An 18,123-nucleotide genomic window follows, 5' to 3' on the forward strand; every position below is an offset into this window, starting at 1 on the left:
ACAACTGTTTCAAAGAGGTACTCTCTCTAGATTATAGTTCTATGGACATTTTTCAATTATGATTAAGAGAATAAGAAGAATATACATGCTAAAAGTCGAACTTTAGACCCTTAAAAACCACCCTTAGAGTTGAAATATTGCCAAAGATTTCTTAGTGCGCCTCTAAAGGGCCAACTTAACATACCTACCAAATGTGAACGTTTTTGGTCCGGTAGATTTTTAGTTCTGCGAGTGAGTGAGTGAGTGAGTCAGTCAGTCAGTGAGTGAGTGCCATTTCGCTTTAATATATATAGATTGTCAATGCATATATATCAACGTATATATTTATTGAAATTCTACAACTTGGTTTAATCGCACACCTCGACTAATCGGAATGTATGTATACAGCCCATGTGTCGATTAAAGATCAGTTCCTGTGTCTCGATTAGACCAGGTATCGTTTAGACGACCTGGTACAATTAAACTACTGGGCTAATCGAAGCATTCCATCTCGATTAACCCAGTAGTTCGATTGCTCCAGGTTTTGGAGCTTCATTGTAGAATAGGACCTGGTATGATCGAACACCTGGTCTAATCGAGACATTCAGATATTAAGCCGTTCTCGGACTTTTCACCCACCCTGTATGAGTGTTATAAAATTATATTTATAATAAAATAAAATTATATTTATTTATGTGATGTTTTAGCAACCGTTGTGGAACCAACCAACTGCTGAATTTCTACTTCTTCTCCTCCTCCTCCTTCTTCTTCACCTGTCTTTTTCTTCTTCTTCTACTTCTTCTTCTTCTACTACTTCTTCTTCTTCTTCTTCCTAACCTAACTTAAGCTCACCTAACCTATTTTTGTTTACTAAGTAACTTCATACGTTTAGTAAAATGTCTCCCAACTTTGTATTGTAGCAACCGTTGTGGAACCATCTGCTGAATTTCTACAAAGAGCAGAAGGTGCTGGTGGAGGGACCCCTGACCAATCTGAAGGAGTCGATGATCCAGCTGTCCAAACCGAAGCAGCTGGTGAACGCCGCCAACCCGGGCACCCACTTCATGTCGACGACCACCTACGACGCGCGCGAAGCCATGATTCCCGGCAGCATCTACGACCGATCGGGGAATACGTCTGCGCCGTCTGCTCCACACTACATGCCACGGCCAGGTGCGTACTGCATGCGTCCCAATTATGCCTGGTTCTCATTATATAGTTATTATTTAACGAAAATCCCAAATAAATGCTGCAAATCACCCCGAAGACCTCTGCTACTGCAGACATTGACAACAGGGTTAACACCTAGATGGAGATTCGATGAGAACTACTATCCAAAAATTAGTTGCCAGCCAGGGAATCGAACCCGGTACCTCCCAATTGCTAGTCAGGAATGCTTACCCTTACACCAAACTGACAATCTCTGGATAGCAGCGCTCATTTTATACGAAGCCACAGCGGCCAACCAGTTACAGATGTAATATCTGTAATCGTATAAAATGAGCGCTGCTATCCAGAGATTGTCAGTTTGGTATATTATTAATTAGCATTTGCATAAAATGCATTCTCTATTTAATTCCATCTATTTTCATTATAGTTGCCCAAGCGAAAATGGGTCTCTCAAGGTCAAATTTTTCTCCTGACACCACCACCTCCTGTCTCTACTAACACTGTTGCCACTTTGTACTAAGGGTGGCTAGTAAGAGAAAAAGTGAATGTGTGTGAGAGAGAGGTTGTGAGAGTGAAGTATTGTTTAGGGGTATTCACAATGTTGTTTTAGCCAGCTAAAGTGCTATTTGATAACTCTGGATTGTGAACGCCCCATCTATAGTGAGGTCCACGTTATAATGACAGTATTTGATCAACTTTGGTTTTGCTATCCTTGTCTATCATTCGACAAAGCCGGTGGTACTATCCTTTTCTAGGCCCACAACGATTTCAATTATGTTTTTGACAGTGTAGAAATATAATTAATTAGTTCAGAGAATCAGCATCGCTATTTTTCTATCTGTATCCACTGTCATTATAACGTGGACCTTACTATAGAAACATCTGCTATTAGCTAACTGCAGTAGCGATCCAAGCGGATAATTTGTGTAACTTGAAGTTAGTTGAAACTTAGACCACTTATAGAATAGACACACTAGGAAGTCAACATCTACTGCCATATCGCCCTATCGTGACATCAGCATCAGATAGATAAATTTTCTGTAGAGTTTGTTTACATTGTTCTCCATAGCAGATTGTGTCTATTTCAGCGGGAGCGCAGCTGGAGTTTACTATTTCAATGATAATAATCTACATCCTTCTGAAATAAACACAATCTGAAAGTTTTCTATCCGATGATAACGTCACGATTTGGAGATATCGCAGTAGATGTTGGCGTCAGAAGCTAGACTTCCCAGCGTGTCTATTCTATATAAGTGGTCTAAGGTCCCAATTAAGGCTAAAAATAAACTTTCTACTCGTAATATTTTTCAAAGTTTTTTGATTTGTATATCATCAAGCTATCAAAATGAAAAAGTTTTTTCAGGGAAACATTTTTTTTCGATCATTAAGGTGCGTACAGACATAGAGAAACAATAGCATAAGTAGATATCCCATGGTATAGGGCATTAGTGTCGCAACTTTTACTGTTATTTCAAGCTGATAGTCCATGTAGTTCCCGTAAAGCTCTATGACGCTGGTAGTCTTTCACATTGTGCCGTTCATACACTCTTACCCGGTCAAAACGGGTAATTAGGGCATTAAGAGGGCGGGCATTAGGGGGGTGGCGTTGGAGTGGCTGAGATCATTTTTGCAGGGTAGAAAGCAAGCTGTTAGAATTGAAAAGGTAACTAGTAATCTGATGGAAATCCACTATGGAGTGCCACAAGGCTCTGTCCTTGGACCCATCTTATTCTTGGTTTACATCAATGACTTGTTCAGGGGTAAATTCAAAGGTCAGATAACAGCTTTTGCTGATGACACTGCCCTGGCATATTCAAACACATTAGATCATCTTCGGTTGGATATACAACATGATCTCAATAAATTGACATTATGGTTCACCTGCAATAAGCTCTCAATGAATGTTCAGAAAACCAATTACATTTTGTTCAGTCTTATGGGCAGTCTAAGTTTTGCAGAGCCCATTCAACTGCATACGTGCATTTGTAATTCTGATCATTGTAATTGCCCAATTGTTAAAGGTGAGAATACAGTCAAATATTTGGGTGTTTTCCTTGACCAAAATGTGTCATGGAAAGCCCACATCTCGTACTTGAAAAAGTCATTGCATTTCTACCTGAGAACTATGTACCAATTAAAGGGTCTTTGTAATCTTAAAGCTTTAAAAGATGTCTACCATTCATTTGCTCACTCTAGAATTAATTATGGTTTGAGCTGTTGGGGTGGCACCTACTATTCAATTATGAGTCCTATAATCAAACTCCAAAAATCACTCATAAGGATTGTAGCAGGAGTGGGTCGCCACGATCATACATTCCCCCTTTTCTGTAGACTTCGTATCCTCCCCATAAGACATTTGTATGTGCATAAAGTCTTGTCAATTTTCTATTTAGTGAGCGGTAATGATGGCGTAACTATTGATTATTGTGATTCAGTTACTGGCCCTTATCGTACGAGGCAGGCTGATGGGTTGTTTGTCCGGGGTGTCAGGCCAAACAGCACTTTATTTAAAAAAACCTTTCTTTTTCTAGCACCAAAATTTTTCAATCAGTTACCTTCCTCAATGAAAACCCTTTTCAACTGCCACAATAAAATAATAAAAATGAAATTGCATCTGAAAAAATGGCTTCTTTCAATTAGCACAGAAGGATTGGAAGCCATGTACTCTGTCACTGCCTAATATATCTAACTTTCGTGCACATTGTATGTACAGAACACTGTCCTCTTGCAAAACAACATTATATAATATACACATGGACTATTACAAAAATGATGTACATAATATCACGCTCATACGATAATTATATCTAATGATTTCCATATAAATCTATCTAAACTATTACTATGGAGACATATATATGTGCAGGTATATGTATATATATATATATATATGTGTGTGTGTATATGTATGTGTATGTGTATTTGGTTTCTATTTTTCATAGAACTAACAGTTTAATTCAACGCTTGTTTTGTCCGGTGCTCCTGTATGCGGACGTGACCTTTCTCTTAAGGTCATTTGCATACAGTAATGACTTATTTCTGCATGTTGTATATGTATTATAATCTTTGTAACTTGTGAATCTCTATCTTGAATTGCTGTCCACTGTTATTTTATTGTATCTCTAGTAGAGTAGTCTTTTTGATGTATTTTTCGTTCGCAGTGTAGCTCTAGTAGAGTAAGCAATTAACTGTATTGTTTTTTGTTTTTTTTTTTGCTTCTTTGTTTTGTTTTTAATACTGCATGCTTAGTTTTCTATTACTTTTAATTTTCACATGTTCTGTATTTTTTTTTTCACGCAGAAATAAAGTCAAAATTTATTATTATTATTATTTATTACAATTAAACAAGTATTTTCAAGTTTTTGAGCCTGAGTATGACCTTGTCATCTGCTACATGCAATCTCTGTAGCCCTCTCTGGAAACTTGACAAAGAACACTCCATAATGATGTGGTTCATGCTTTGCTTCTCACCACATTCACAGAGAGGGGTCCATGGGTTTGTTGATTTAACAGCAGGCGAGTAGTCGCACGGACTTGCAGAACGTCAGTGATCGCGCGTGAGCATTTTGCTCACACTCACCCTTATGGCTCCCTAGTCTATAAACACTTGGTTTAGACAATGATTTTTCAATATTTATTAATTTCAAATCTTTTTGAACGTGTTTATGTTAGTATATACTATTTGTAAGTATATAAATAACATAATACATGAAGGAGATTCCAAAAATACATAACTTACTGCAAATTTATTGTTAGAATTTATCATTTTTATGGGATAAAATAATTTACTCATGAATGGAATGAATATACCTTCTTCATTTGACTCATTTTTCGACATCTAGATTGAATAAAAAAATAATGAAAGTTAGAATCAGAAGATGGAATATAAAATAGGAAGATAGGAATATTGAAATTAGTCAACGTTCATTCTGTCATCCTCAAACTGTTCAAGATTGTCTAGAGGACAGTCACAGCGAGGATTACATGGGCTGCCAACCTTGGAAAACGAAAATTCCCAAAGCTACTTACAAAAGTTACAATTGTGCGGCAATTTGCCGCGGGCGCGACTACTCGCGTGTTAATAAAACAAACATTTTCTGAAAATATCAATTTTTGAGAAAGTTAGGTATTCAATTTACTAAAAAATAACTTTTAGTTGAGCTATTTTTGGTAAATTGAATAACTTTCTCAATAATTGATATTTTATTTAAATCTTGTTTTATTCAATTAATAATATCATTTCCGGACTTCCGGACAATTGAAATATGATATTTAGATATGTTTTCTACCCAGGAACATAATATGACTCCATCCATAATACTATAAATTGTCATTTTTCTTTGTCTTCTTCTTCTTCTCCTTTTTTTCCTTTCTCGTTTCCTCAAGTATAGATGTAGTATTGATTCCCTAGAATATTGTTAGGGAGTTAGTAAATACCCTGTATTTTAATTTTTGGAATATCTCTTGCTAACAGTTTTTGAAGAGTTGTAGGGCCGGTTTCCGAGTTCGGGATTTAGGTAAGTCCTAGACTTTAAACAGCTGGAGTAAGAAAATTGGCTTTCCGAAACGGGGCGTAGTCGTAGTCATTGTCAAAGTCACGTTTGAATTAAATTTCAAAAAACTAGAAAATTAAACACAAATAAAATAAAAGAGAAAATAGTGTAAAATTTTAGATATTTTGAATTATTTAGAAATGTTTAATTAAGGAAGTGAGAAAATAAAAACTGCGACTACTGTTATAAAAACTGCGACTACGCCCCATTTTGGAAAGCTGATTTTCTGACTCCAGGGGCCTATTTCACAAAGGTACAAGAATAATTGTTACCAACCATGGTTACAAAAAAGTACTTGTAGTTACAAGTTTACAAGTACTCACGTTTCACAAAAATTTATGATCTACAAGTTTACAATTTTACAAGTCTACAAGTACTTCAATAGTAAACATAACCTATTTTCATGATAATTTCCTTTTTTCATCCTTTATAAAGGTTACTTGTACTTTTCAATAATTACTTTTGAAATATTTGAAAGCAATATAATGTTTTTTGTACAGTCTACTTCATTTATTGCTGAATTTTTAATCTACACAGTATATGTACTCTGTATATAATATATGTACTATATATACTATAGTACACATAACCTATGAAGTGACACATTAATAACTATTTTGGAAATTTATTAAATTCAATTTCCTGATGCACATATTTCATAAATAATGAATTATAGAGGAATATAGGGCATTTTTGATTATTAGAAATATATATTGAATATTTAAAATCATTTTAATGATCACTTGTAAATCCTTCACATAGCTTTCCACTTCGGTAGAAATTTCATAGTTACGAACAAGTAATTTCGACGAAAATTGTTGGCTACAATGAAAATCTTTGTGAAACACTTGTTCGTAACAAGCAAATCACTTGTAAACTTGTAGAAGTTCTTTGCAACTACAAGTTTACAATAATTATTCTGCTTTTGTGAAACGCTTATAATCAGCTGTTCTCCAAAACCATGGTTGGCAACAAGACTTGTAACCATAGAGAAACAATAGCGTAAGTAGATATCCCATGGTATAGGGAGTCAATGTCGTAACTTTTACTGTTATCTCAAGCTGATTACTGTTGATTATTGTCGATTTTTACTGTTTTGTTGGGGTGAGAGTGTATGAACGGCACAATATGAGAGACTACCAGTGTCACACAGCTTCACAGGTAAGAACTATGTGGACTATTGGCTTGAGATAACAGTAAAAGTTACGACATTAACTCCCCTATACCATGGGATATCTACTTACGCTATTGTTTCTCTATGCTTGTAACCTACTTGTACCTTTGTGAAATAGGCCCCAGTTGTTTAAAGTCTAGAACTTAGCTAAATCCCGAGCTCGGAAACCGGCCCGTAAATGATTTAGGTGCAGAATTGTATGACTAATATAAGATATTTGTGTATTTCAATGATTTAGGTGCAAAAATGTATGAGCATAATATTGCAGGTGCTGGGGCGGGGCCAGGTTTGGACCTGTTTGCACGCACACATGACCCGATCAGCTACATTTCGCCAGAGCGCGCCCAAGCCAGTCTGGGCAACCTGCCTGTGCCAGTTGGCATGTTCATGAACATGTCTCACATTCCGCCCCGATTCTACAATCAGCATCAGCAGGCATTGCAAGGTACGGTACTACCTACATTTCAAATTGATTTATTTGCCATAACATAATACAGATTGATAATAGTTATTTGTGCAACTAAAGTCTGAGATATATTACTTTCAACATGAAGAGGAGAAACTCATTTCTCCCTCCACAGTTTGTAGCGTAGACACAGACAGACATCCTGCGCACAATTGGATGCGCCGTGTCATTTTGCTTCATGCTCTTGTGATGAAAACAATATTATACCTGCTGACCAGTATATGACTTGGAACATTGCCAGCAATAGCTGGAAGGGGAGTGTTGGTGCGTCGCGTTGCAAAGCTCTCTCTCTCTCTCAGACACAAAGGAAGGAGAATGCTGCTATGTAGTGGGAGTGATTAGTGGAGGATAGAGCATCGGACCTCTCCGTCTTCGAGAAAGAGCCGTGTTAAAAGTAATTTCTCTCCCACTTTAGTGTGCAAAGTGACAGTTTGCTGCACCGAAAGAAACGTTTACGCACGAGCCGTAGGCGAGTGCGGAATGATGGTTTCTTGAGTGCAGCAAACGAACTTTGCGCATGTATTTCACATTAAATTTTTCCTACAGTTACCATTGAATATGAAAAGTGGGTAATTATGGGTAAAATGATGGCTGAAATCCATCAAATGTTTGTGTGTGTGTGATGCTGTTATTAATAACAACCTTAATTTTTTTTTTTTATTTTATTTATTTATTGTATAAAATACTATAATCATAATACAATTATGACATTGGAGGAAAAACTAGGCTAAGCCTGTACTATTTCTCTCCAAAAATTTTGATAAAATGTTAATGTTGTCCAAAAGATAAGGTTATATAGTCACACACTGCTTCGTCATTTGATTTTCGGTCCAGAAATGATGATTTAAAATTTTGAATTTTGAAGGTTGATTTTATACTCTAAATGAATCACAATAAATTAAAAACTTGAGAAATATTGCACTTATTTAAAAAATTTGAATACAAAATCAAAAACCTACTCACTATTTGTTATTCACAGCTCTAAAATATATTTAGACTGAAATTCATTTAAAAATTAATAATTCAATTGAAGTTGAAAATTCTCAGCCAAAGTTCTCATTTTCATTCATTCAAGAATCAGAAAAAATACAGATAGAACAAACAATTTGCATTCAAAATACACGCCAACAGCTGATTGGGATGGCTGCAAGATGGCTGAACCGACAAGCGCGAGACCTAGCGGGTAGGAAAGTTGTGTGAGTGCGCCACAACAGATTTTTTTTTTTGTTGTCATCACACATATTTGACTTGGTGTTTTTCTGTAAGTATCAGAAATAAATTTATGTATTTTTGTTGCAGCTCGTCAATCTCAGCAGGCAGTTGGCGGCGGGATGTCGGGGGCGGGAGGCCGCCAGATGAGACGTAATGGCCGGATGGGTGCTGCCGGGGGGGCAGCGAAGGGCAACAAGGGGGCGACCCACAACAGTCAGGATGTCAGCACGCAGCCCGGCTTCAGTCAGGCTGGAATCACTCAGGCTATGTCACAGGTAACGCTATCACAGAATAATTAGATCATTGCAAATGGGTAGCAGCCTTCAGCAACAAATATTATAGTGAGGTCCACGTTATAATGGCAGTGTAGAATTGACAATACTGTTGCTGTCCTCTTCTATCATACAACAAAACAGATAGCACTATCTCTCTCCAGCTTTGCAATGTTGTCTGTTTGCCAGAATATCTTATTGCTACTTTTGACAGTGACTGTACAAAAGTAGACAAACAATTCTCAGCCGCCATTTTTTCACCATTCTATCAAAATACTCTAATACAAAGTCGTATAATTGATTTAAAATGTATTTTTGAAACAATTGAATAATTTTTAGACATTACTGTATAAGAAACACAAATTAAAATACCTGAATTGACATTTTAAAAGTTGATAACTAACCATCCTAGACTTCATCCATGCTTCAGTTAGTCTACACGTATAGGTTAGACCATAGAGAAACAATAGCATAAGTTGTTTCTTACGCTATTGTTTTTCTATGGTTAGACCTACTCGTACCAGTATAAATAATATTGAAAGGTTATATCAGAATTATTCCTATTACTTATTTTAAATAGGATTTCTATTTTTCTATTATTTTTAAAAGAAATTGGAATAGAATGCCTACCAAATAACTTAATTTCTGTTGTTTTGAAATTCAGATTGGTGTATCACAGCTTTTTAAATTAGCCGCCATTTCAGGTTTGTATAAAAATATATAATCCCGATTAATTCGACATTAAATTGATTTTTTTTCAAGGAAATGATAATTATTATTACATAAAATTTAATGGGATGAATTGAGTAACAGCTGTGTACAGTCAGTGGCAAAATAGAGAGACTTGGCAACGTTTTTCTCCTATCTTTCTATCGTTTCTTTCTCCTATCTATCTATCTCCTATCTTTTAGAATAGGATATTTTTAATATTATTTCCTAAGAATGGACATTGATATGTCCAAAGCTCCGCCAATTTATGTAGATGCATAACAATATGATTATTATCTATAGTTATTATATTACAAATTGCTTTTTCATATCATATACAGTTCAATAATTATTTTCTTAGTCTATATTATGTAAATTCATCTATAATTTTACTGTATTGTAAGCTATTGTATATAAGTGTATAAGCCAGTATATATTGTAATCTACATAAATAAAGTATTCAATCAATCAATCAATCAATCTTTCTTCACTGCCATTATAATGTGAACCTCACTATAGTTATTTGTATATCTAGAGTGAAAAGTACAACTTTTTCTCCCTGTGGGTAAAAGCTTGAAGCCCGAGGCGAAGCCGAGGGCGACAATTTCCCTGAGGAAGAAATTTTCTACAACTGCGCGTAATACAAGAATTTACACACCCAATTCTCCTCGTTAAAACAGCTTATTTCTGAGGAGAATCTACTTTTTCGCTCGCTAACCATCTGCGCATGCGTAGTAGATTTTCTTTACTCTCGCTAATCAGTCGCGCATGCGTAGAAGAGTTTCTTTACGCTCGCTAATCAGCTGATGATAAGCAGCTCGCCAAAAGTAGGTCAGATCTTAACCTAAAAAGTGTAGACGAATTATTCTTCTTCTCCTCCTACTTCCTCTCCTTCTTCTTCTTCTTCTTCTCCTTCTTCTTATTCCTCCTCTTTCTCTTTCTTCTACTCCTCCTTCTCTTTCTCATCCTCCTCCTCCCAATCTTTCTCATCTTCCTCTTCCTCCTCATTCTTATTCTCCTTCCTGTCTACTTCCTCTTATCCTCCTCATTTTCTTCCCTTTTTATACTTCTTCTTTTTATTATTCTTCTTCTTGTACTACTTCTCCGTCTTCTTCTCCTCCTCCTCCTACCACTACTTCTTCTTCTTCTGTCTTCTTCTTTTTCGTCTTCTTCTTCGTCTTCTACTCCTCCTTCTCCTCCTCCTCCTTCTACTACTTCTTCTTATTCTTCTTCTTCTTCTTCTTCTTCTTCTTCTTCTTCTTCTTCTTCTTCTTCTTCTTCTTCTTCTTCTTCTTCTTCTTCTTCTTCTTCTTCTTCTTCTTCTTCTTCTTCTTCTTCTTCTTCTTCTTCTTCTACTACTGTCTTCTTCTTCTGTCTTCGACTCCTCCTTCATCTTCTCCACCTTCTCCTGTCTTCGTCTCCTAATCTTTCTCTTCTTCTTCTTCCTCCTCATTCTTATTCTCCTTCTTCCCCTGTCTACTTCCTCTTATCCTCTGTAAACTCTTAAGGTTCAACTTTACGAAATTTATATTGATTTTAAATTGGTAATCAATAATTTTGATGTAAAGTGGACTGTATTGAATAGAAAAGAAACAAGTGATATCTCTACAGAAACAAGTACATGCAATGAATATATAAAAGAACAACTCACCGAAAATCTGCAGAGTACCTAATGTAATATTTATATTATTGAGCTTACAACTCCCAGGTAAGGTATTCAGGTGTCCCCGAGGTAGGAGATGAATCAAGGATGGTGAAAAGGCAAGCTTAATTGTCATCTACTGTTGGTAAATTCGGCTTCCATCATATAACGTTGCACATATGAGTCTATTATTTCCAAAAAGAGTCTTATCCCAAAAAATCAAAAAATGAGTTAGATATTGCATTGCCATCTATATCAATTTCTGCATCGATTGGGTAGAAGCAAAAATTCCAAAAAAATCTTATCCCACAGAAATTGATAGGAAAACTTTTGCAGTAGTTCCAAAGTAAAGCCTTATCCATCTATTGCCTGTTCCAAAACGAGTCTAATCCAGACTTTTTCAAAAGCATGTCTTATCCTTCAGTAATGATATGGCTTCCTTGACAAGCTACTCCAAAGAGAGTCTTATCCTCTGTATGAGCATTGGGGTTTGTTTTGAATCTTTATTTTCTTTTATATTTTAATAGTTAACCACAGAACTGCATTCTCATTTATACAAAGGTCTAGTGGAATGAGTTGGCAAACCTGCCAGCAATGTTTCAATCTCCATAACCTACGAATTTCGTATTATTGTTCTTACCAACAATACAAACTGCTTAGCTTGATTTGTCTTTGTTACTGAATCTTGAAGTTTTAAAACTAAAAAATAACTTTTTAAGATGTTTTGAGCTTTTCAACGTTTTATTAAAGATGGAAGAACAAGACCAGAACTTTAAAATAATCAAATCGGAATAATGTTCATTTGAATTAGTTTTCATGTAAGGACTAGTAGAAATACCTACACCTATAACATCATGTTGTGTATAACATCATGTTCTAGAACCCCTCCCTTATTTTAGTTATACCCTGTTTGACTTCAAATTTTTGCTATTCTTCATGTCAATTTATAATGTTTTACTACTAAGAATTGTAGAAATACCTACACATAAGTATAACTTAATGTTCTGGAACCCCTCCCTTTTTTAGTTGTACCGTGTTTGAACTTCGAATTTTAGCTATTTTTCATGTCAATTAAAATGTTTTACAACTACGACTTGTAGAAATAAATACCTAAACCTATAATATTATGTGTATAACCTCATGTTCTAGATCCCCTCCCTTTTTCGAGGAGCACTTCAAATTTTTGCTATTTTTCATGTTAATTATAATGTTTTATTATTAAGACTAGTAGAAATACCTATACCTATGTACTATTATTTTATTACTTAATGTTCTGGAATGTCTCCCTCTTTTGGCTTGTACCCTGTTTGCAACACAAATTTTTGACATTTCCCATGTTAATTCTAATGTTCTTAATTATTAAATTCTAACTTTTTTGTATCAGAGTATCTAGTTTTTTCCAAACAGATCCTTATCCACTATCACTGTTCCAAACAGTTCGATCCACAACCTGTTCCAAAAAGGTCTTATCCAACTTCAATAATTTTAATAACACTCTTCCAAACGTAGGTTTATGGTGTACGATTTAACATTAACGAAAAAATAATAATTTGAAGAACGATTTTCTTCTGGGAATGATCGACGAATAATATCAATCCCGACTCGAGGCAAGCTATTACAATTTACAAAGCGAGACTGAACTGAAAGAAACAGCCTAACCGGCTAGTGAGCGCGACGCACTCAAGTGAAAGAAATACGAACTGAACGAGGAGCGCGCGTCCAATTCAAAAACGAAAAATGAAAACTAGAGCTGGCTCCAACATCCCCCCCCGGCTGAAAAGCTATTTTCAGACAAGGCTAGAGAACAAAGAAACGAAAAAACAATGAATAAACGACGAAAGAAATAAAAATAAAACAAAACGAGAATAAAACAAAAAATGCAAAAGGAAAATTATTGAGTAGGCAACGGATACAACTTTGTAGCCGGCCTTTTGAAGCGACCATTGGCGCACCGCACCATAGCCACTCGAACGACACCGTCAGCACCGGGAAATACTTCCTCAATCACCCCCAGAGGCCATTTCAACGGTGCGACATTTGGTTGATCCACTAGGACGATTGTACCAACCGTGAGAGGGGTGGAATCCTTACACCATTTCACACGGGTTTGTAATTCATGTAAGTATTCTTTGCGCCAACGACTCCAGAAAGACTGAACCATTTGATTGACTAATTCAAACCGATCCAATCGATTCATTGGACGATCTTCCACATTTACATAGGAAGGTACTTAAGAGGTGTCAAAGTGAGAAAATGAGCCGGTGTGAGGGCGAGGGGTTCACTCGGATCCGCGCTCATTTGACATAACGGGCGTGAGTTAAGTACAGCCTCAATTTGAACTAAGACAGTGTTCAATTCTTCGTAAGTCAACAACTGGTTACCAATAACTCGAAACAGGTGTGACTTTACTGATTTTATATTCGCCTCCAAAGACCGCCGAAGTGAGGTGAACCTGGCGGGATGAAATTCCACTCAATGCTATGATCAGCAAGTTCATTCTGGAGCAGGTTTTGATATTCCTTGGAGTTCAGCATCCGTGACAATTTTATTAGCTCATCATAGGCGCCGACGAAGTTGGTACCATTATCGGAATACATGACCTTACAAGGACCTCGTCGAGCAAGGAAACGGCGAAAAGCTGATAAGAACATTTGGGTCGATAAGTCCGAAACTAATTCAATGTGAACGGCTTTAGTTGCCATACAGACAAAAAGACAAATGTACGATTTAAATATGAAAGGATTCCGACGCCTGGCCATGGTGATTCGAATGGGTCCACCATAATCAACTCCACATTGGACGAATGGTTTAGACGACAGAGTTCTACAGGCTGGCAGATTGCCCATTTTCGGCGGTGTAAGAGTGGGACGATAGTGAAAACACTTGTTACATTTTCGTACATGACTCCTTATAAGGACACGGGCTGATAAAATCCAATATTTTTGTCTCAAAATAGACGCCAATAATGAGGTCCAGCGTGACAGTGCTTTTCATGAAAATAATCAATCAAAAGCGTGACCAATGGATCATTTTTCGGTAATATAATCGGATGACAGCTGTCATAATTCAACTCAGAATTTTGTAAACGTCCACCCACACGAATAATATCATGATCAAGAAAGGGTGACAGTTGTTGAAGATGAGAAGTACATTCTTTCCCAGCTTTCAATTCCAGTAATTCTTTCGAAAAATGAATTTTTTGTACGACTTTACACAAATGTTTTTCCGCCAAATCGAAATCTAATTCATGAGGTTTAGGCAATAGACGAAGTACTTTCAATATTAACACCATGATACGCAATAGACGTTGGTAGTTGGAACAACGAGCAATTAAAAGATGAATCGAATTAATAGATGAATTTTCCGACTGTACTACAGTGACAATTGAGTGAACCTTGACCTCAGGTAGACACTCTATAGGTTCCAGATCGACCTTGACGGGCCAATCACTCTCTTCTAACATTAGCCAAGAGGGGCCAGACCACCACAAATCATGATTAATTATTTCAGAAGGGGATAAACCTCTCGAAATGGGATCAGCTGGGTTTGAATTTCCTGCCACGTGTAACCAGTCGTTGATAGGACAGTCTTGAATTTTCGTAACTCGATTAGCGACGAAAGATTGCCATCTAGATGGACAGCCCCTGATCCAATGTAAGACAACAGTTGAATCCGATAATGCAACGACGCGAGTCACGTGACAACGAAGCGAAGGCTCACACACGAAGGCTCAAAACAGAGACAACAACCTGTATTAATTCAGCGAGCAAGAGCGCCGCGCATAATTCAAGCCTAGGTATGGATAAAGTCTTAGATGGCGCGACTTTTGATTTAGCGCACAACAATGTGATAGTTGCAGGTTGCATATCCATTTGAGATTTTATGTAGATCACACCACCATAACCTAAAGTCGATGCATCACAGAAACCAATGACAGTAATTTTCGAATCATTCATCACTCCTAAATGACGTGGTATGAAGAGATTGGACAATAAAGGGAACTCCTTCTGACATGTCTCCCATTGAAGCGCAATAGAGGGAGGTACTGAATCGTCCCAATCAAGACCAGCATTCCATAATTGTTTAATTAAACATTTAAGAAACAAAGTTAGGGGTGACAAGAGTCCCAAGGATCGAAAATGCGTGCTACTACCGATAAAATGTGACGTTTGGTAGGAACAGACTGATTAGGATTCACTGAAAAACAAAACGAATCACTACCAGGTTGCCATTTCAAACCTAGGACAGCCAACAAATTTCCCATCTCGAAATCTTTAGACAAGGCCGATTTTTCATCTTCCGAGAAATCATTCATCAATTCAGGTGAATTGGAACTCCATTTAGTAAGTTCGAATCCGCCTCTCTCGAACAATTCTTTAGCCTGACTACAAAGACGATTTGCTTCACCTAAAGAAGACACACTTGTCACCAAATCATCCATAAACATGTCACTCGGAATACGAGCTTTAGCATCAGGGAAATTTTCACCTTCTTCTTGAACAAGTTGATGGACAGTTCTGAGAGCTAGAAACGGTGACTCACTCAGACCAAATACGACAGTTTTTAATTCAAAAATTTGTATGGGATCATTGGACGAAAATCTCCATAACAAACGCTGAAATTTGCGACACGATTCATCGACAAGAATCTGTCTATACATCTGCTTTATATCAGCAGTTACAGCGATAGAAAATAACCGAAAATTGACTAACAGAACGAAAATATCCGTTTGCAACTTGGGGCCGATATGAAGTATATCATTCAATGATACTCCAGTAGTAGTTTTCGCGCCTGCGTCAAAGACAATACGCAAAGGCGTTGATTGACTCTGAGTTTTGATTACAGCATGATGAGGTATAAAATAACCACTTTTATCACTCTGATTTTTTATCAATTCCATGTGTCCTTGTTTGAGATAATCCAAGAGGACATCGTGATACACTAAACGCATGTTTGGATCACGTGCCAGTCGTTTCTCCAAACTGATGAGTCGACGTTCTGACATAGCATAAGAATCACCAAGACAATCAGGGGATTTTGAAAACGATAATGAGACAACGAATCTACCCGAATTTTCACGACGAACGGACGATGCAAAATCCTTCTCGCATTCCAACTCATCAGCAGTGAGTTGTTTTCCTACATCTGGAACGCTTTCCACTTCCCAAAATTTTCGAACTAACTTATCCAACGGTGATGTTAGACAAGTCATCAAACACGTTGAATTTTCTGAAGATTGAGTTAAAATAGGGGCTCTACCCATCAAAATATAACCGAAAACACTTTCCAAGGCCATCAAATAATTCGAATCAATTTCCACACGACCATTTCGGAAAATATGGGGCACTAATTCAGCTCCTATAATAGCGTCAATTTCGCTGGGAATGTGATAACTTTCATCAGCAAGTCGAAGACCAAACAAATTTGATAATTTAGAATTATCAATTTTACTAGTGGGAAGCTGTTCCATGATTTTTTCGACAACTAATGGTTCAATGGAAAATTTAACACTAGAATCGAGTCGAGATTGAAGCGTGACAAAAGTACGACCAAAAACTGATTGCGAATTTCCGCCAAAACCATTCACAATTAATTGGAAAGGAGAAATCGATAGTTGCAATTTACGACAAAGTTTACGAGTAATGAAATGACTTTGACTAGCTGAATCAACTAAAACTCTTATTTTGTGCAATCTACCTCTCTTATCAGGTACCTCGACTTGAGCAGTTGATAGTAGAACACTATATGGTGCCGACTTCGAATCGATAGAACAACAGGTAATAGTATTATTTTCTACCTTTTTCGCATCCGAATTTGATGACGAATTTGAAGCATTTCCGAATGTAAAAGCGAATTATGCTTCTGACTACATTCCTCGCAGTTGGAAGAAGTACAATCTTTACTACGATGGGCTGGCGAGAAACATTTCAAACAGCAACCCTTCTCCTTAACAAAACGAAAACGGTCCCAAGGTGATAACTGACGAAAAAGACGACAATTGATCAATTTATGATTTGTCATCGAACATTTCAGACATTCTGATATTTTTACCGGTGATTTGGTCACTTGCGAATTCGATTGAACAACCAACACTTTGGATTTTGGTATTGGTTTCACTACTGGCTTGCATTGTTTAGACGATTCGTCATGCGGTAACGATTTAATCTGCCTTTCGATGAATGAAACAAAATCAGTATATGTGGGATCATCCTTAGTATGAACTGAAGCTTCAAATGCCTTTCGAGAAACAGGATCTAAAATTTTCAACGCTTGGAACAGAAATATTGCATCAGATACATCTTCACCTCGTAGGCGTTTTAAAGCAGTAATTGAACCACAGAACTGATCGACTATAGAAACTAAACCTGCACGAGACTCAGATTTTAGACAATTGAATTCGAAAATTTGTTTCAAGTACACATTTGAGAGTGAGCGGGGGTCATTGAACCGCTTAATTAATGCATCCCAAATAATTTCATAATTATTAGCAATAGGTGGTAGATGACGTGAAATATTAGCCGCTTCTCCAGATAGTTTGGACACCAGATATTGGACCTTTTGTTGATTTGGAATCGATTTGTTGTCATGAATCATGCATTTAAACATTTCGTAGAATACCGCCCATTTTGATTGATCTCCGTCGAACACAGGAATTTCAATTTTCGGTAAAATATTAGACGAATCCTTATTGGAAGATACAGGTTGAGCCGGGGTAGAAACACTAGGTACAACCTGACTGCGTTTTTTCAATTCACTAGCAATTGCTTCCATATGTTCGAACATTTCCATATGTGAACTACTAAATTTGGGTACAAATTCCGGGTCTTTTTCCATTTCAAGCTCCTGTATTTCCATTTCAACAGCTTCATAATCCTGAACAGTTTTAAGAGTGGAACTATAGAGAATTAGAAATTGTTTAGCACTAGCTTCTTCTTTTAAAGCCTTTT

At 36.8% G+C, this 18,123-nt stretch overlaps 1 protein-coding gene across 1 annotated transcript in view; it reads left to right on the plus strand.

The window, feature by feature from the left end:
* The window catches only part of LOC111054671 (regulator of nonsense transcripts 1), a 109,121-nt gene that overhangs the window by 86,053 nt on the left and 4,945 nt on the right, over window positions 1-18,123 (plus strand). The window contains exons 15-17 of the mRNA XM_039435833.1: window positions 900-1,152; window positions 7,145-7,321; window positions 8,642-8,829. Of these exons, the coding sequence (XP_039291767.1) occupies window positions 900-1,152; window positions 7,145-7,321; window positions 8,642-8,829 (618 nt within the window). The remainder of the gene's footprint in view (window positions 1-899; window positions 1,153-7,144; window positions 7,322-8,641; window positions 8,830-18,123) is intronic.

This window comes from Nilaparvata lugens, chromosome 9, assembly GCF_014356525.2.
Source record: "Nilaparvata lugens isolate BPH chromosome 9, ASM1435652v1, whole genome shotgun sequence".
NCBI classification, from domain to species: domain Eukaryota; kingdom Metazoa; phylum Arthropoda; class Insecta; order Hemiptera; family Delphacidae; genus Nilaparvata; species Nilaparvata lugens.